Source organism: Solanum stenotomum, chromosome 11, assembly GCF_019186545.1.
Source record: "Solanum stenotomum isolate F172 chromosome 11, ASM1918654v1, whole genome shotgun sequence".
Classification (NCBI taxonomy): Eukaryota; Viridiplantae; Streptophyta; class Magnoliopsida; order Solanales; family Solanaceae; genus Solanum; species Solanum stenotomum.
The window spans coordinates 7,132,651-7,150,705 of record NC_064292.1 but is presented as its reverse complement, the minus strand read 5'-3'; the positions used below and the strand labels follow the sequence as shown (position 1 = coordinate 7,150,705).

Genomic DNA, 18,055 nt, shown 5'->3' with positions numbered 1-18,055 from the left:
ATTTTATCTTTTTAATCTACACTTTCTTAAAGTAACATTTATTTATATATTTAACTTATTCAAGGCTATAATGATAGGCAGTATCGACAAGTTTGACTAAGTTTCTTTTCTAAGTCATCTACTAATCAAAATTTAAAATTTTGTTCGTAATTCTAGAGATGTAAGTTTTTAAAAATAAATTTTATATGTTGAAAGTTATATAAATAATACTATAAATCATAATGTAGTTAACAGTTTAAAGTATTTGAAAGAAATATGAACAAATCACGATAAAATAAATTAGTTTAATTTTAAAAATTTTTAAAATACCACATAAATTGAGATCGAAAAAGTATCTTAGAATGAAGTAAAAATCAAACCAGATTGTGTAAGCAATTAAACACAGGAAATAATTTAATTAATAGCCACAAATTTCAATTATATAGGTACTATTACTATATGCCATATAGAAAGAGTACACAAATTAAAGCCTACATTTCAGCATTATTGTAAGGAAAAGTATTTTTAAAATGTAATGAGAGAAAACAAGAATTTCATAACATCTTTATTGACTCAAAGAAATGTGTGTTGGAAAAGTACATTACAATATTAATAATGAACAAATTGAATTGAAAAATAGGAAAAACTTATCGACTCGTCTAGTCATGAGAATTTTTCACCTTTTTTATATAAAAAAATATTATTTTATTTGAAAATCAGTATTTGATCATAGAAAGTTCATTATACAACGTAAAGTCGTATTTGGATTTTGGAAAATATCCAAAATCATAGTTTCACTTTTATAAAATTTTCCTTTACAAATATATCCTAATTTTTTTTATTTCTATAAATAACCCCATTTAAATTATATTTTATATTTAAATCACATTTCATATTTTCTTTTTTTAAAAGATACATTTAACTTCTAATCACTTTATTGCAAAAAAAAAAGTATAATCAAACACATTCGTTGAATATAATTTGTCTATTTTTCTCTTTAGACGTCAATAAAGATGATATTTTTATTAATTTACCCTACATTATATTTATGAGCTTTATTCATCAAAAAATACCAATATTAATAATGATAAAAAAAATTATGAACTTTACAATATTTATACTTTCAAAGGAATTAATTTTAAGAAAAAAAGTGATTTTTTAAAATTAATTCTATCTTAATTTTATAAATTAGAAAATAATTTGTAACAAATATCTTTAATGGATAAGTAGTATGAGATGAAGGGAATATTTCTCATGGATGAAATAATCGCTGCAATTACATAAGTTAACATCAGGTGTGAGTAAGGATGGACATGATACGATAGATATCGAATCATCATATAGAAAATCAAAATTATTGATAATGCAATTTTGATGTTATGATATTGGTATGATATTTGGTCTTCAAAAGTCATGAAATATTGTATCAAAGTATATAGTTATACATATATAATTCAAATATATTATTATATATAATACCAACAAATGTGAACGAAAGAGAGATGCAGGAAGAACAATGGAAAATTTGAGAGAAAAGGGGATTATCTATTCAAAGAGAAAATGGGTAAAGGAAATTTGGGAGAATGGGTAAAATAGGGTTAACCGGGTTATTCTAAATGGGGTCGGGTCATTGGGTTAAAATAGGGAATAGGGCTTTTTTTTAAAATTTGGGTCAATTTTGGGGATTCCGTCTAATGAGGGGTAAATTTGGTGAAATTAGTAACGGAAAGGGTAAAATTAACTTCATTTTAACGGCGAGGGTAAAGTCAAACAATAAACCAAAGTTTAGGGGTATTTTTGACCCTTTCCCCTAATATTTATAAGTGATATACTTCTAAAAATACTCTGAATATAATATATTTCCTATATAAAAGGATCAAAATCCTGCACTTTACTTTTGGTTCAGAGGGTTGTCATTCACCCAGATGATCTGAGTCGAGTGTGTTGCATGGAGTTTGTCTAGTGTTATTTGCATCTTCTCTGTGGTTTGACTATTATACAGGTTTTAGTGCTCACCAGAAGGGTAAAGCTCAACGAAAGGACAAAAGTTGTGACCGAAGTTGGTCACCTTGAAAATCCAAAAAAAAAAAACTAATTAAAAGTTAAATGTGCAAATCACATATCACAAAGATTAAAATCAAAATTTATCGCGAAAAATCAAAAGTATTATTATAAAAAAAATAAAAGGAAAATAGACGTTAAAGAAAAGAAAAATAAACTAGTGACGTGTCCCCTTCCTTCAACTATTACTTTCCTAATAAATCCCCCCCTTCCATTTTTAGCTTCTTATATTTCTCTCTCTTCAGTTGGACCAAAAAAAAAAAAGAACTGTTCTTTTTCCTCTTTTTCTCTGAAAATTACACCACATATTGCAATCTTGTTGTTTTTGGGTTGGTGAGTTTCTTGATTCTTTGAGTTTTAAGTCAACAACTGAGTTCACAAGAGCTGTTAAAGTCTAAAAGGTAAGTTTTTTTCAATAAAAATGCTTTCTTTCTTGTTGGATTTTCAATAATCAAGAATCCTATTCTGTCTGTTTTTTGCTGTTTTTGTAGTATTGTATTGTTTAATGTTGTGCTCAACATTCTTTATACAGTTCATGTTTGTGTATTTTTATCTGTAGAGGCTTAATTTTGCTCGTCTTTTCCAGCTGTGTATTGGAATTCATGATAGTTCATTTGGGGCTTTTTGGTTGGATACAGTCTTGATTTCTTCTTAAAGATTTGATTTTTATGTAATTTCTTATCTCTCCCCACTTGTTTTTTGGGGTTGGGTGGGTTGTGAGTAGGTGGGGTGTAATGTTTCTCTGTCTTGAAGGAGTACTACTCAGATTTGAAATTTGAATGTTACTTTTTATCCTTTTGTCAGAGAAAAAAGAGAGATCTGCTAATCACTTTTCCTCTTTTTAGGCCCATTCTGCTGAAAAAAAAGGAAAAGGTTTCCTTTGGATTACTTGTTGGGAAGTTAGGGGATAAGTTAAAATTTTGGGTGTTTTTTTTATGAGTTAATCCATATACTTAGATTAGATCTTGATGCATATCAAATTATCCAACAGAATCATGAGTTGTGTTTCTTTGTTTTTGTTGTTGTTGGTTTGTTTATGATATTTGCAAATTTTGGTGCATTTCAGCTTTATAAATGTGTATTAAGTTGAACTGGAAATGACTATTTGGCGATTCGGGTAATCAGTTTATTGTTGTGGTTAACATAATCTTTGATGCATCATGAACAGATTGGTTGAGTTCTGGATCCGGATGATTTATTACAATGGTTGAGAATTGGAAGTGTTGAACTGTGGTAAGAGTATGGCTGTTGCTGGTTTGCATAATATTGCTACATTTGGTTCTTCTTTATTTATAGAGTCTCAGTCCTCGGTGTCGAGGCAGCGGGGTGAACATGATAGGCCAAAAACCCGAGCATCATCTATTCGGCAAATGTGGAGGGAGCTTGAGGGTGAGCATGTGGTGAGTAATTCCTATGCCCCTACCGGAGACAGGCAGAGACCACAGGGGAATGATGGTGTCAATGAGGACCAAAATCAAAGCCATATTGAGTTAGATAATTACTTTGATGATGGCCGCAGTGTTAGCTCAGATCTATCTAGTGATCTTGGGGAGGTTGAACGCGAAAGAGTGAGGCAAATTATTCAGGAATGGATGCACACTGGTGCGAAGAGTCATTCACAATCATTGAATGTCTCACATGTGAACAACTGTTCAAAGGCACAGTGTGAACGAATGAGTATTCATCAGAGTGGAACAAGTTCTCCCAGAGATGAAGTTGCTGTTGAAATTGGTTCCCAATTTGAACAAAGTCGTGATGGGTTGTTGGTCGATCATTCACGACATGGAGAGAGAAAGGCCTTACGCAGACTCTGTGGTAGACAAGCTCTTGTTGATTTACTGATGAGATCTCAAAGGGAAAGGGAAAAGGAACTTCAGGGATTGTTGGAGTCTAAGCCTGTATCAGAATTTGCCTATCGCAATCGGATTCAGGTTAGGCTTAAGTAGAAATGCTTTCTTTTTCCCCTAGAATATCACGATATTGTATGTCATCTCAAATGTTATTCTGTCCCCTAGTATATATCATACATGGAAAATTAGGAATGGAAGTTTCCTTATTTTTGGCATCAATGCGATCATGATATGTGCATTAAGATGTTCTAGGACATTGTTAAAGGGCTTCACATGCTGCTAAATGTTCTCATGTCCTTGAGAACCAATGGAAAAAAAATCAATGCTAGCAAAACAAGTGCGAAGCATAAAAAGGTAAACAAAAAATGGAGATTGACCAAATTTGGAAATATCTTTGCAAGTTCACTAGGCTAAAGTTGATCACGATAAGATAAAATACTTCACTAGGTCACTTTATAATGGTTAATATTCTTTGGGGTGTTTAAAGTATTATTTCCTCCGTTCCAATTTATATGAGTTAGTTTGATTTGACACGAAGTTTAAGAAAAAAAGAAAGACTTTTGAAACTTGTGGTCTAAAATAAGTCATAGATATTTGTGTGGCTAAAAATCATTTCATTAAGGGTAAATGGGCATTTTAAAGTTAAATTGTCACTAAATAGAGAAATGTGTCATTCTTTTTGGGACTGACTATAAAGGAAAGTAAGTCATATAAATTAGTACAAGGGAGTAATTATTAGATGTATTAATTAAAGATTCTGCTAAAACGGTCGCAAGTTGCTATGCTGCATTGTGATCAAGGTATATTTAAATCACTAAATTTATAATGAATATTTTCCTGACTTATAATTAGTATTGTAAAATTGATTTAAAAATTTTAAATTATTAATTTTAACAGCCTCCCTAGGGTAAGGTCTACGTACACCTTCCCCTCCCAAGCCCTACATAGTTGGACTACACTGGGGGTTGTTATTGTTGTAGTTGTAGTTGAGAAGGAAGAGCCTTGGAAGCAAGGGTATGGTTGTTTCCGTGTTACTTCATGGATTCGAGTCTTGGAATCAACCTCTAATAGTTGTGTCAAAGTAGTGTGCGGTGTGCCTACATTACACACCTGGCACCCTTTTGGTGCCACCCTTCTTTTGACCCTATATGGAAGTTTTGTGCACCGGGATCCCCTTTAATTTCCACTTGAATCAAACTTGGCCTCATGAAAATTCATTAGTGCTTTTAATAGATTGGGCCCAATTAAGCAGAATTATTAACATAGGATTTGTGTAGCTGACTTTGTTTGGAATTAAAGCTTAGTTGATTAATTAATTACTTGTTTGGTATTGCTCCCTTTGTTTAATTTGTCAGTTTTACTTTCTTTTTTAGTCTGTTTCAAAAAATCCGCCTCTTTTCTTTTTTGGCAACTCTTTAAATCTAACTTTCGACATGACATGTTTAGGTTCACAAGATTAAAGGACATTTTAGTATATTCTATATCTCTAGTTTAAGACTACAAGATTAAAAAATCTTCTTTACTTTCTTTAATCGCGTGCCAAGTCAAAAATCAGACAAACAAATTGAAACGGAGGGACTCATAAATTATGACTTGGTTATTTAACTTTAGTTTATCAACATGTGTAACGAGATCTTTGGTTTAATCAAAGTACAAGTATAAGTTGAACTTATTCTAGTGATTTGAACTTTTTAGATTTATGTTCATACACTATATTTATCCTTGGTCTTCAGTGAAATTGGAGATCCTTAGGCTCATTTACTTTCTTCATCCAGCTTCTATTATTTTCATCCCTAGATTATTTGCCACCCCTTGCTTGCTCGTAATACTGGAAAACTTTGTGTGGTGCAGTCATTGCTCCGGGGAAGGTTTCTGCGAAATGATAGCTTGACCAATGATGAAAGAACTGCTTCAAATGCAGCAAGTGAACTGGGCTTACTAAGGCGAAGACATACTGTGTCTGATTTAAGGTAAAAATGGACCACAATGTAATGTCTGTTTTATTTTGAGTTGTTTTCACTTGCTTGCGGTAATATTATCTTACTTAGGCGAAGACGTACTGTGTCTGATTTAAGGTAAAATGGATCTGAATGTGAAACCTGTTTTAATTTGAGTTGTTTTCAGTTTTCACTTGCGGTAATATTATCTTAGTAATTGTCCTCTTATGTCAGCCAAATGGTACATTTGTTCACATAAATAGTATCTGGCAAACATAAGTTCTTCTGACCAACAGTCTTACCTGACACATTAAATGGTTTCAAACAGGGAAGAAATTTTGTCCAGATTGGACGATAATGTGCGTAGTTCGACTACTACTGTGCAGCCGTCCTCTCCAAAGGATGAATCTCAACCATCTCAATCAAACAGTGAACAAGAGGTAATAGACGAATGCTATGATCAGTCTGAACTTATTAATGAAGAGAGAGAGATCAATGGATCTCATGTGGTAACAAACTCCGCAAACGCTATTCGTGAGCTTGTGAATCATCAATATAACATTGACCAAATAGCTGAAACATCAGAGCAAGTTGGAGAAGATGAGGATCATGACCAAGCTACGTCAAATTTGGAGTTATTTAGTAGTTTACCTGAAAGACACAATAACGAGAATATAGACTTGGTGGAAAATGCTGGTAACCAATGGTTGCAGGAAGAACATGCAACCTTCCATGACAATGATGCTACACAGAGTGAGGCAAGTGATTTTAATGAGGTCCTAAATGGTCATTTTCGTGATTTGGATAGAAATATCTTTGAAGATTATGACTGGGAAGGTTCATCAGCTCAGGCAGAGGAGCTACAGGAATATATTGTGGAACCTGAAGGAAGTGATTTGGAGCAAGCGGAAGAGCCGGAGGAATTTGAAACAGAGCATGAGCAAAGTGAGTCACAGCATTTGTATGCTGATCAGAATGAATGGATAGACGATGTGACAGAAAACATGGGCAGAGATTCTCAGGAAGGGACTCCTAATCAATCTTATCCAGAAAGTTTGGATGGTGGCATTGAAGAACAAAACCATACACAAGAACCACGTGATGATGAGTGGCATGAAGAGGCAATTGATGACTGGTCTGACACGCCTTCCGGTCAGGATGATGGGTCCATTGGAAGGGTTGATACATTTTATACACCGGATGATGACAATGTTTATAGCATTGAACTTCGAGAATTGCTAAGCAGGTACAAACTTGCACCGTTAGGCCTCTGCATCTTGTGTATAACATTGAAATTTCATGTAATTAACGATTGTGTTCGTGGTTTAGGAGGCGAGTCTCCAATCTGCTTCGTAGCAGTTTCCGTGAAAGTCTAAACCAGCTGATACAATCTTATGTTGAAAGACAAGGTAATGCTTCTTTTGACTGGGATATGGATGGAGCATCCTCATACCCCTCTGATACAGAGCAGGAGCAGCAGCAGGAGAATGTTAATCAAGAAGGGCCTCAGATGAATATGGAGAGAAATCCCTTTGCTATGACTCCACCTCCAGAGGCACCTTCTCAGCCACATTGGAATCGGGAACCTGAGCATCAGAATTTGCGTCTCCAAAATCCACATCAGCGCATGGGAGAATCAGTAAGTCTCAGCCATTTTCCTGAACTACATGAAGTTCTACTCGGTATTGATTAGTATAGTTGCTTTCTGCTTGTTGTTACTTGTTAGTGTGTCCAACATGTGCAAAAAATATGATAATCATTATAATTTAGGCACATCTGGTATTCAGATACGCAAGCTGAATCTGCAAGTTGGATTATGATGCTTCTTTCTTTGTTCTACTTCGAGTGTTTTAACTAGCGTTTGGCCATAGATTTTGGTTCAGATTTTGAAAATTTATCTTCATATATTTTCAAGTTCCAGTTTTTGGGACTTGTAGTGATAAAACTTCAAATATTTTCCAAGTAAGATGCATGTCCAAACACAACAAATTCCAAAACAACTTCAAAATCTATGGCCAAACGGGAGCTTAGTAAACACAGTAACTTCTCGCTATGAGCGTGTTTTTCTTAAAAAACTCTACCTATTCACATCCTTTTCTTGTTTTTTCACATGATCATAGTTCTTACAATGAAATGCGTACCTGTTTGATCTGTTGCAGGAGTGGGATATCATCAATGAACTGAAGATTGACATGGCTGTGCTTCATCAGCGGATGAACGATATGCAAAGGATGCTTCAAACATGCATGGAAATGCAAATTGAGCTGCAGAGGTCGGTCCGTCAAGAAGTTTCTGCAGCCCTAAATCGATCTGCTGGTTCAACAGGTTTGATTTCATGCCTTTGTCCATTATGAGTTTTTCACTTCCTCAATCGGAGAAAATCCTATATTACTTAGTTCATCTAGTTGTCATCTAGTTCATTTCTTTTTCCATATATCAGATGTGGATATTTGTGGGGATGGTTTGCTGAACGATGAATCCAAATGGGATACAGTGAGGAAAGGAATATGTTGCTTATGTTATAATAACAATATCGATTCGTTACTGTACAGGTAAAAATACGAAACATCCTTGTCCTTCCTTTAATTATTAAGTGCACATGATGCTTTTCTGAGCTGTCGTAGGGACAGCTCTCTTTTATGTCATTTTCAGTCGCCTTGCGGACAGTCTTTCCTTTTTGATCCAGTCTGAAAAGAAACATCTTTCCTTTTCCTTCTCGGGTTGCAGGTGTGGCCACATGTGCACATGTTCAAAATGTGCAGAAATATTGATCAACGAAGAAGCAAAATGCCCGATGTGCCTGGCACCAGTAGTCGAGGTCATCCGAGCTTTCTCTTCACAATAATTGGTATAAAATTAGAAGAAAATAGTAGACGATAAATATCAAAGAGAGAAGATAGATAATGCAATAAAGGTTTATTTGGCACCTGCAGTCCTTGCTCCTTTAGTCTAGGTAATTCTCTCCTTCTGTGTTCATTTGCTCTGTGTATCCCGCGATTCTTCATTTGCCATTCATATTTTCACTAACTGTATACTCGTATTTGCAGATTTACACGTTTGATTTATTGTCGAATACAGAATAAGCAGGTGAAACTTATCATTTGTCCGAAAATCTCCGTTTATCGGTGTGTAGACATATTGGTTGCTACCTGACATAGCTAACAGGAAAGTCATAGTTTTTTCATGATGGCTTTTGTTATGTATTGCTGAAGTTATTTGAATATCCTTAAGCCTGGAGAGAGTAATCAACTAGTGTGTGGTTGCCTTAAAAAAGGTTGGTCTACCTCCAAGTTGGGAAGGCGTCACACCTTCTCGGGGTGCGGTCCTCTTCTAGACCCTGCGTGAACGTGAGATGCTTCGCACATTGAGACATCTTTTTTTAATTTCAAGTTGGGTCATGTACCTTGAATTCCCTTCCATTTTGATCCTTAATTTATGACCAAGTGAGATATGATGATTACATTTTTTTTGTCACCCCTTTTCTAAGGTGGGAAACTAATGATGTAAAGTTTAATATATATTATTTATATATACATTAACTCATTGAAATGAATGATACTCTTTTTTCTATTTGTTGCATTTCCTAACTATCAAGTACTATCACCTATGTTTCTATTTGTTGCACATAATTTGACCTTTGCATGATATCTAATGGTAACCTTTGCGATTTTAAATCTGTCATAATATTTGTGTATTTATTATAGTAAAAAAAATTTGAACTTGATTTGAAAAAACTTGTGTATTTTCTCAAATATCTATCGGGTAGATAAACTAACTACATAAAATATGTCATCTACTTTAATTACTAGATAATTTAAGGCCCGTGACACGGGCTCAATATAATTTCACATATTTTATTGGAAAAATTACAACTTTAGATATTATAATCCTCTCTCGGATACATCCCTATTTCCTCTCGGATACATACCTATCCCCTCTTGAATACATTTCTCCCTCGAAGTAATATGTCATTTGCAATGTGTTGGACAACCAAGGAATGTATTTGAGAGCAATGAAAAATTCGAGATTTTTGTAATTGAGGAAACTTCCCGGATATGATGTAATTAGCCTCCAAAGATATGAGATTTCTATACTTTATACTATTTTTTTCTTTAGTAAACAACTTCAATATATTGCTTTATAATCTATTTCAAATGGTCATACGACATAAATATGTCGTTTACAACCTAAATTGAGAAAGTTGAATTCTAAAAAATTCTATGCAGCAAGGAAATAGAGAATTGCGTTAGATTATGAGTTAAAACATTTCGTGTTCGAGGAATATATAAAATGTTGATATCTTTGAAAAAGTTCATCGATCTTCATATGTATTCGCAAGTGGTATCTATTTTTCACAATGTTATTATCTTCGTTTTGTAATATTTGCACCATAAGCTTTGCATCTGATAAAATACTAATCATTGATCAATCAATTCGTAAAGATCGATTTAAAGTTTTTCAAATCTCTATTGCTTCAACTTAAGTATATTGTGTTTGTAATTGGCTTTGTCGATGAATTTTGTGATACATTTTATTATTGTCTTCGATAAATAGAAATACTTAAAAAATTAATTTCTAACTTCACAACAATAAAAACAATCAAGAAAGTAACTTTATTTCTATATACAATAACAATTATCGTAATGTTATATTCTAAATATTGAAAGTATTTATTAAAAGTTTAATTTTTAACTCCACAACAATAAAAGCAATCATGAAAGAAACTTTATTTCTATATACAATAACAATTATCGTAATTTTATATTCTAAATTACATTAATTAATTTTTTTTGATAGTACACTCTTAATATCATGCCGTAAAGAAAACTCTAAATCTTACCCCCACAAAATAACCAATATACTGTTTTTTCAGGTTGTTTTTTCCTAATTTTTTATTTTTTATTTTTTTTCTTCCTCTATATTTCTTAACAAAGTCTTTCTATTGGCATTTTCTTTTGTTGTTCTTCTTTATTTTTTAACTACTCATTTTTCTTTAGTTTGAATTTTAATATTCATTAGAATTTGAATGTTAAACATTTTCCTTGTCAATTTTTCTCTGTTAAATAGTTTATCATATTTGATATTTAGAAATGAAAATTTATATTTTTTAAAATCTTTTGATGAGTACATAATCAAATTATTAATTTCTTGATAGTCAAACATTGTTCATTCTTTTAGTCACGAAATTTGATATTTTCTTCAAATTAATTTAAAAAAATATTGATACGTCATTTTAAAGACTATTTTAATAATCAAGATACGAATTTAGTGGTCATATTATGTAACATAATATTAAAAATATGTTTACGCAATAATACTTTAAAGTATTTCTAGGAACAAAATATTAACTATTCAAACACATTTTATTTTAATTAGTTCAAAATTTTCTTTCTAAAATATGTCAAAACAAGCTTAGCTTTTATTATTGTTTGTAAGAAGTTAACTAATAGAAACTCTTTATTTTAACAAAATTATTAATAATATCCTTATGGGCCCATAACAAGAGTTAAGACATGTATGGATTCTTCTAGATTTTCATTTTGACCATTAATTATAGGCTTAAGTCATCGACCGTCCCTTAAAGATGTCCGCATAATTCACTTAGACATCTCAACTAAGATTTGTATCTATTGAACACCTAAATTGTTCAAAACATGTACCTATTTAACACAAAATGCTATGGCAAAAAATGTGTTTTGCACTTCCCTGAAACGTGTGAAAAGATTCAAAATAGTGTCTTTTTGAATTATTTTAACATTTTTTCTTCTTTTATTGACACTTGACATTATAATTAACTTAAAAACATTTTTCTTCTTTTATTTACACTTTTTTCAAAAAAGAAAAGGACCCACTCCCTACCTATAATCTTCTTCATACTTTAGTTTGCAAAACTTTCTTCATTTTAGCTCCAACATTGTTTTTCTTTCTTTTTTATTAAAAAAAGAATATTATTTCTTCCAAATATGAAGATAAATGAAAATCAACTATGAAGATTCAAATTTGAAAGAAAGTAAGACTTTCTTTCATATGATTTATTTCAAATCTCATAAAAATAAGAAATAAATATGAAGAAGAAGAAGAAAGAAGATAAATGATTTTTACGTATAAAAAAAGTTAGCCGATATTTGTTTATCACAATTTTCGAACAAAGATTTTTACTCAAATTTATCAAAAATGATATTCAAAAATTTGAAAGAATTAATTTTTGAGCTAATAATTTCATTTTGTCATCGATGTAGAAATGAATAACCGCCGGAAAAATTTTCTTTCTTCTTCACTCTTAGTATGAAATGTATATATATATATTTATATATATATATATTTTAAAAGTTAATCTTCAAGTTATTTGAAAAGAATTAGGTTTTGTAATTTGAGAAAGAATGTGTTTTGGGAAGAAGATGAAGATGAAAGGGGGTTGGGTAGAATAGGTTGACATTTTTATTTTTTTCTTTTTCTTTTTATAATTTTCGGGGCCCAGTGCCACATGTTATTTTTTAATTAGCCGTTTTGTCACGTCACCGCAAGTGTATCACACACTCTTCATATATTTTGCTGATTATCAAAAAATGCCTAATAGGAACAATTTTTGAATTGGTAAAAGTGTTCAATATGTACTAGTCTTAATTGAGGTGTCTAAGTGAATTATGCGGATAACTTTAAGGGGTCGCTGATGACTTATGCCTTAATTATACAATTATTATTTTGTCCTTAAATGATGTTAAAATTACTAAAATGTCATTGATCGTCCTTCTCGTGACTCTTCTATATAATAGAAATATACATCAATCTTAATTGAAATCAACTTGAGATTTCTCGGCATATTAAAACTAGTGTTTGTAACTAATAGAGATATATATTTTAAGTGATTAACTTATTTACATAATGAGCGTTTGAAAATACATGAAATTTCTTCTTCAAAATTTACAATGAAATTCTTTTATAAAATTTATCACGTATTCAGATGTTCAATTGGACCATGTCATAATTCAAATGTCTGGACCAAATTTATTGAAAACTTTAACAAATTGTCAAGATATACAACTTAATTTAAATATGTCATAATTTGTATATAGCTATAGAAGTTTCTCATTATGTAAAAACTAATCATTAGGAAAATAAAAACATGTCAATTATTTTTAAAAAATAACTAATAAGAAAATAATATCCATCAGAACTAATCCTTTGCATCTCTAAGCAAGTCTTCTTAGCAAAATGAGACAATTATCAAATTGGAATTACTTTCAATTGCTTCAAGGAATCATCTTTTTGCTAGTGCTAATCAAGTTAATAATAAGCCTTTTAACATAATTAAGCAAACAAAAGGTATAGAAGTAAACCTTACTTTGAGTTTTCAATTTTGATGCCACACTTGCAAAATGATGAAAAAAGAAAAAGTAAAGTTGTTCACCATTAAAAAAAAAGGAAGAAAATATTCCTAATTTGGTCCAAGTGATTCATCAATGAATAGATGCTAGCTGAAATACCAATGACATAAAGTGAGGTTCATGAAGGATAAAATATATGCAAATTTTATTTTTATAAAGGGATAGAGGTTGTTTTCGATAGATCATCAATTGAAAAAAAAAAGTTATTTGAAACAAGTTTACAAGAAAAATCTAATAGCAAAATATTAAGATACAAAATAAATAAATCAAGATCTAGCAACCCCCCGTCTCCCAACTAAGTGACAACACTAGATTATCTACTAATTTTTTATCCTGATACTAAATCTGCACACTTTCTTGTTTAGGTTCATATCCATGGTAAGCTAAGTTGAAGTAGTTTCATATTATTGCAAATCATCGCCTTCCAAATTTCATATTATGTCACATCATTGCCTTCCAAATTTTCATTCGGAGTGCCTCTACCTCTTCTTACTCTGGCTAAAATCAATCTCTCACCTCTCCTTACTAACGTTTGTGCAATTTCTCTTCGTTTGTCAGAACAATCTTAGTCTCACTTCCCTTATCTAATCTTATCAATCACGAAGGTTACTACTACCTTGAAAGTCAATCTATTCTTTGCTTACTCCGGCTAAAACCAATCTCTCACCTCTCCTTACTGACGTATTTGTGCAATTTCTCTTCGTATGTCGAAATAATATCAGTCTCACTTCCCTTATTTTATCTTATCAATCACGAAGGTTACTACTACCTTGAAAGTCAATCTATTCTTGAAACACTCCATCAACAACTAACATGAAAGTCGATCTTATTACAATTGATACAACTATTCCCATTGAGGTAATCCAAGAATATCGTGAAATTTGAAACTTCATGACAATAACTCAAAAATGTGAATGAACATACAATATTATACTTCACAATAAATTATAAATCACAATAATTAATCTTTACAATTTTGAGTGATGTACAAAAGTAGTACTAATACTTACAAAATCTTTACAATTTTTTTTTTTTTAGAAACTTGCACTTCTTTGCAATGCCACTCTACTCCCCAAATTTGAAGAACTACATGATCTTCTAATACACCTACACGTGTCACACTCTTGAACCGTTGATCTTTCACTCACACCATTTTCATTTCCCACATCAACTACATCCAAACAAACCTCATCCACATTCTTGAAAAATTGCGTGGACCGACAGAGTGGACAAGTCACGTGCGATGATAGCCACGTGTCAAGACACTCTTGATGGAACACGTGACGACAGTACGGAATAAGACGAACGAGTTCACTCACCTCGAACTCCGATAAACAAATTGGGCAGTCTTCGATCAAGTGCTTCGCGGCTCCACCGTATGAAATCAACGGTAGGGATTGTACCGTTGATGGGTCCATCCCTTTCCGGCAAGACCTGTGTTGGGATCGAAATAACACGAAAGTTAATAATTGCAAATCGAAATAAACGAGTACATTCTGATTGTTATTATACGAGAAAATAAAATTTTCGTAGCAAAATGAGTTTTTTCATGAAAAATAATAAAAAGTTTGTCTAATTGTATGATACCGAGTTATACTTCTTAATTTCTTATACCTATGTACTAATTTATTTTATATGATAAATTGAAATTTTGAGATTCAAACTTCAAAATTTTAACGGAAAATTCAAGCAATGAAACTTCTAGATTTTGAAGTATATGTATGTGAAAACTATGAAAAAATTGTACTTTCTGTCCCAATTATGTGATTTACTTTCCTTTTTAATCAATAGTTAAAAAATGACACATTTTTATATATTAAATAACAATTTAACTATAAAATATCTATATTACTTTTAGTGAAATGATTTACGACCACACAAATTCCTATTCTTCATTTTGGACCACACGTTTTAAAAGTCTTCTTTTTTTTCTTAAATTCAGTATCGAGTCAAACTACTTCACAGGAAATGAAATGAAACGGAGCGAGTATAAATTATATTTTTTATCTCAATTTACGTGATACTTTTCATTTCTCGAGAGTGAAACATTTTAAGTTTAATCAAAAGTTTGAGCATAAAATCTTCAAGGTAAACTATGTAAAAACTGCTGGAAGTTACAATAATTGATAAAAATATTTAAAAAATATATAAAAAATAAATTTATTTGAATCTCAAAATTCAAAATGTGTTCGCATTGAGATGGAGGGAGCAATGATTAACAATTACGATAGAATCAGATAAAATTTAAAAAATTCAGAGCAATTACAGTAATTGAAAAACTAACAACCTGTGTGCGGAGGAAGAAGACGACGACAGAGATGGATTTCTCCGGCGTCGATCATCATCGTAACCGGTGGAAGTTGTTGTATCTCCGGCGAAGTGACGTATATAAATAGAGAAAAAACCCATGAAAAACAGGGCAGTGAGAAGAACGAGTATTGTTACCGCCATTGATGAATCGAAAGGTGCAGTGAGCTTAAACGGTCTTCCGATTGCTGTAGCTACGGAATCGTTCATGGGTTGATAAGTAATTGTTGGATCTGATGAACTCATTGAATGTAAAATTTCTGGGTTTGAGTATTGTAATAGTATTCTTTTCATCTCAACAACTAACACTGAAAAATAGATAAAATAAAATAGTGATTTTTCTTTTTTTTGCGTGTGTATAATGTAGTAATGCTAGAAATGGAGTTTTTGGGGAGAAAGGGTGAAGAGGATAAGAATGGAGGGGGAAGGGAGGTGATTATATATATGGGGTCTACAAGTTTCATGTTAGTTCACGTGTTTAACACCCGTTTATTTTGAAATTTGATTAAATTTGAATTTTTATAAAAAAACTATTTTTATTAGTTACAAGAGAATTAGTGATGAAATTCGTAGCTATTTCAATTCTCTAGTAATGAATGTTAAAATATATTGTCTATATTATTTTATTTAATATTAGATTTTATAATTGTAAACTAGATATATAAATTATATCAAATGTCTCAAACAAAGGAAGAAAAAGGACATAAGCATCGTTTTTGAAGCTAACTAAAAAGAAAAATAAAGTAAATAACTTAATGTACATAATTTGAATCAGTTGAGCTTAGATAAATATTCTATTTATTCATTTTTACTTATTCGTTATATTAGAAATAAAATATTTTTATTTTTACTTATTAATTTTAACATATGAAGATAAAAATCTATATTTTATATTTTATTCTAAATTTTAGTTTTTTTAAAGAAACTATTTTTAATATTTGAATTTATATATCAATTAATAGAGTTATTTTAAGAAATTATTTATATTAATTATTATATTTTAAAATTTATGAATTAATAAAAATCAACTAAGAAACTATCAAATATCATAGAGAAAAAAAACAAAAATACAATCCATAGCCCCTAGTCTAGTTGATGATTGTGATGTGTATAGAGTATAGATAAATAATATTGTGGGCTAGCAACATCATAATTGTTGTGTTAGAATTTAGCAACAAAACAAAAAGTTGGGTCCATCTTTTGGCTTATTTTTAATAAAGATTTACTGTAAGATCTTTTATTGGACTCAAAAATAAAAACAAAGTTATATATATATTGTTCATATATATTACGTGGTGTCTTCTAACATTTCCTATATAATGAAAATGTCTGACTCACCATTTTCTTAAAATTTTAAAATATTTTTATTCAGTGTCTAGTATTTATTTTGAGATTTAATTAATTTGAACTTCATGTTTACAAGTCTCATTTTAAGAAATAAAACATTCCTTATCAACCATAATAATAATATATCTCATGAAATCACACTAGTAATGAATGAGAATGATCAAATGTATATAAATTTAATCATTACTTCATGAAAATAGAGAAACTATTTCTGAAAAACCTTCACTCTCAAGTGCAATAAATATCGATATTAAAATGTCCTTATCAATAGTGTGATTTTATATGCAAGATTTAAATATTTAGGTTTATGCACATCACACATTTATTTTTGGTGTGGCTAGGAAGGGAATATTTAGAGAAAATATAATATATTTGGGTTTACAAACCTAATTAATAAGAACCAAGATAGATGCCATCAGCAAGGTATGGGGACTTTATCTTTTCTTGTTGCATTGGACTTTGGAAGTTGCTGGAATGATGACAAAATAACCCCTATAACACCAACAGAAATGGTATAATCGGATCAGTACGTATTCCTTTATTCTTAATTAAAAATTTTATACTGATATCTTTTAGATATAAAATTGTTTTTGTTAAGAAGTACTTTAACATTTGATGTGAAATTCATCGATAAGAAATTAAATTTAGTCAAACACTAATGTTATAAATATTAAAAACCGAATTTTAAAAAAAAAAGTTAAAATAAGAAATGTGAAAAATATTGATATGAATTTGAAATAGTACATAAAAAGGAATCTATCTCGTATAAAAGTAATCACAATGTATAAATGTATATATATCATATACGAACTTATTCTGTAATTTTCAGTCACTATCTTGTTCCAAACTAGTCTAAATCTTCATCGAATAACTTTGATTATCTTTTCTAATATGATTTTCACCACTCAAATTTTACAAATTTGGTGCTCTAATGATGATTTAGGGTGTGTTTGGTATGACGGAAAATGTTTTCCTAGAAAATGTTTTCTTGGAAAACAAGTTGATTTTTGACTTATTTTCTCATGTTTGGTTGGTGAGTAGAAAATATTTTCCGGAAAAGATTTTGTGTTTAATTTATGAATGAATGAATTTTTGAGAAATATCTTTTATTTTTACTAGAGTAGAAAATAATTTTTGAAATTGAAAATATTTTTTAAAAACAAACTTAAATTTTTTTGGGGGGTGGGGG

General features: G+C 30.9%; 2 protein-coding genes across 2 annotated transcripts; one reads left to right on the top strand and one right to left on the bottom strand.

Moving 5' to 3' along the window:
- The first annotated feature begins 2,273 nt into the window (after positions 1-2,273).
- On the top strand, positions 2,274-9,358 carry LOC125844497 (uncharacterized). The gene is made up of 9 exons (XM_049523813.1): positions 2,274-2,441; positions 3,209-3,971; positions 5,742-5,860; positions 6,156-7,073; positions 7,157-7,466; positions 7,987-8,152; positions 8,268-8,379; positions 8,555-8,780; positions 8,875-9,358. Exons 2-8 carry the CDS (start codon positions 3,282-3,284, stop codon positions 8,670-8,672), a joined length of 2,433 nt encoding a protein of 810 aa, XP_049379770.1. The 5' UTR covers positions 2,274-2,441; positions 3,209-3,281; the 3' UTR covers positions 8,673-8,780; positions 8,875-9,358.
- Positions 9,359-14,120: 4,762 nt separating this feature from the next.
- LOC125844504 (RING-H2 finger protein ATL57) lies at positions 14,121-15,925 on the bottom strand. Its single transcript, XM_049523819.1, has 2 exons — positions 15,500-15,925; positions 14,121-14,646 (listed from the first exon to the last, which is right to left on the bottom strand). Exons 1-2 carry the CDS (start codon positions 15,811-15,813, stop codon positions 14,247-14,249), a joined length of 714 nt encoding a protein of 237 aa, XP_049379776.1. The 5' UTR covers positions 15,814-15,925; the 3' UTR covers positions 14,121-14,246.
- Between the last annotated feature and the right edge of the window lie 2,130 nt (positions 15,926-18,055).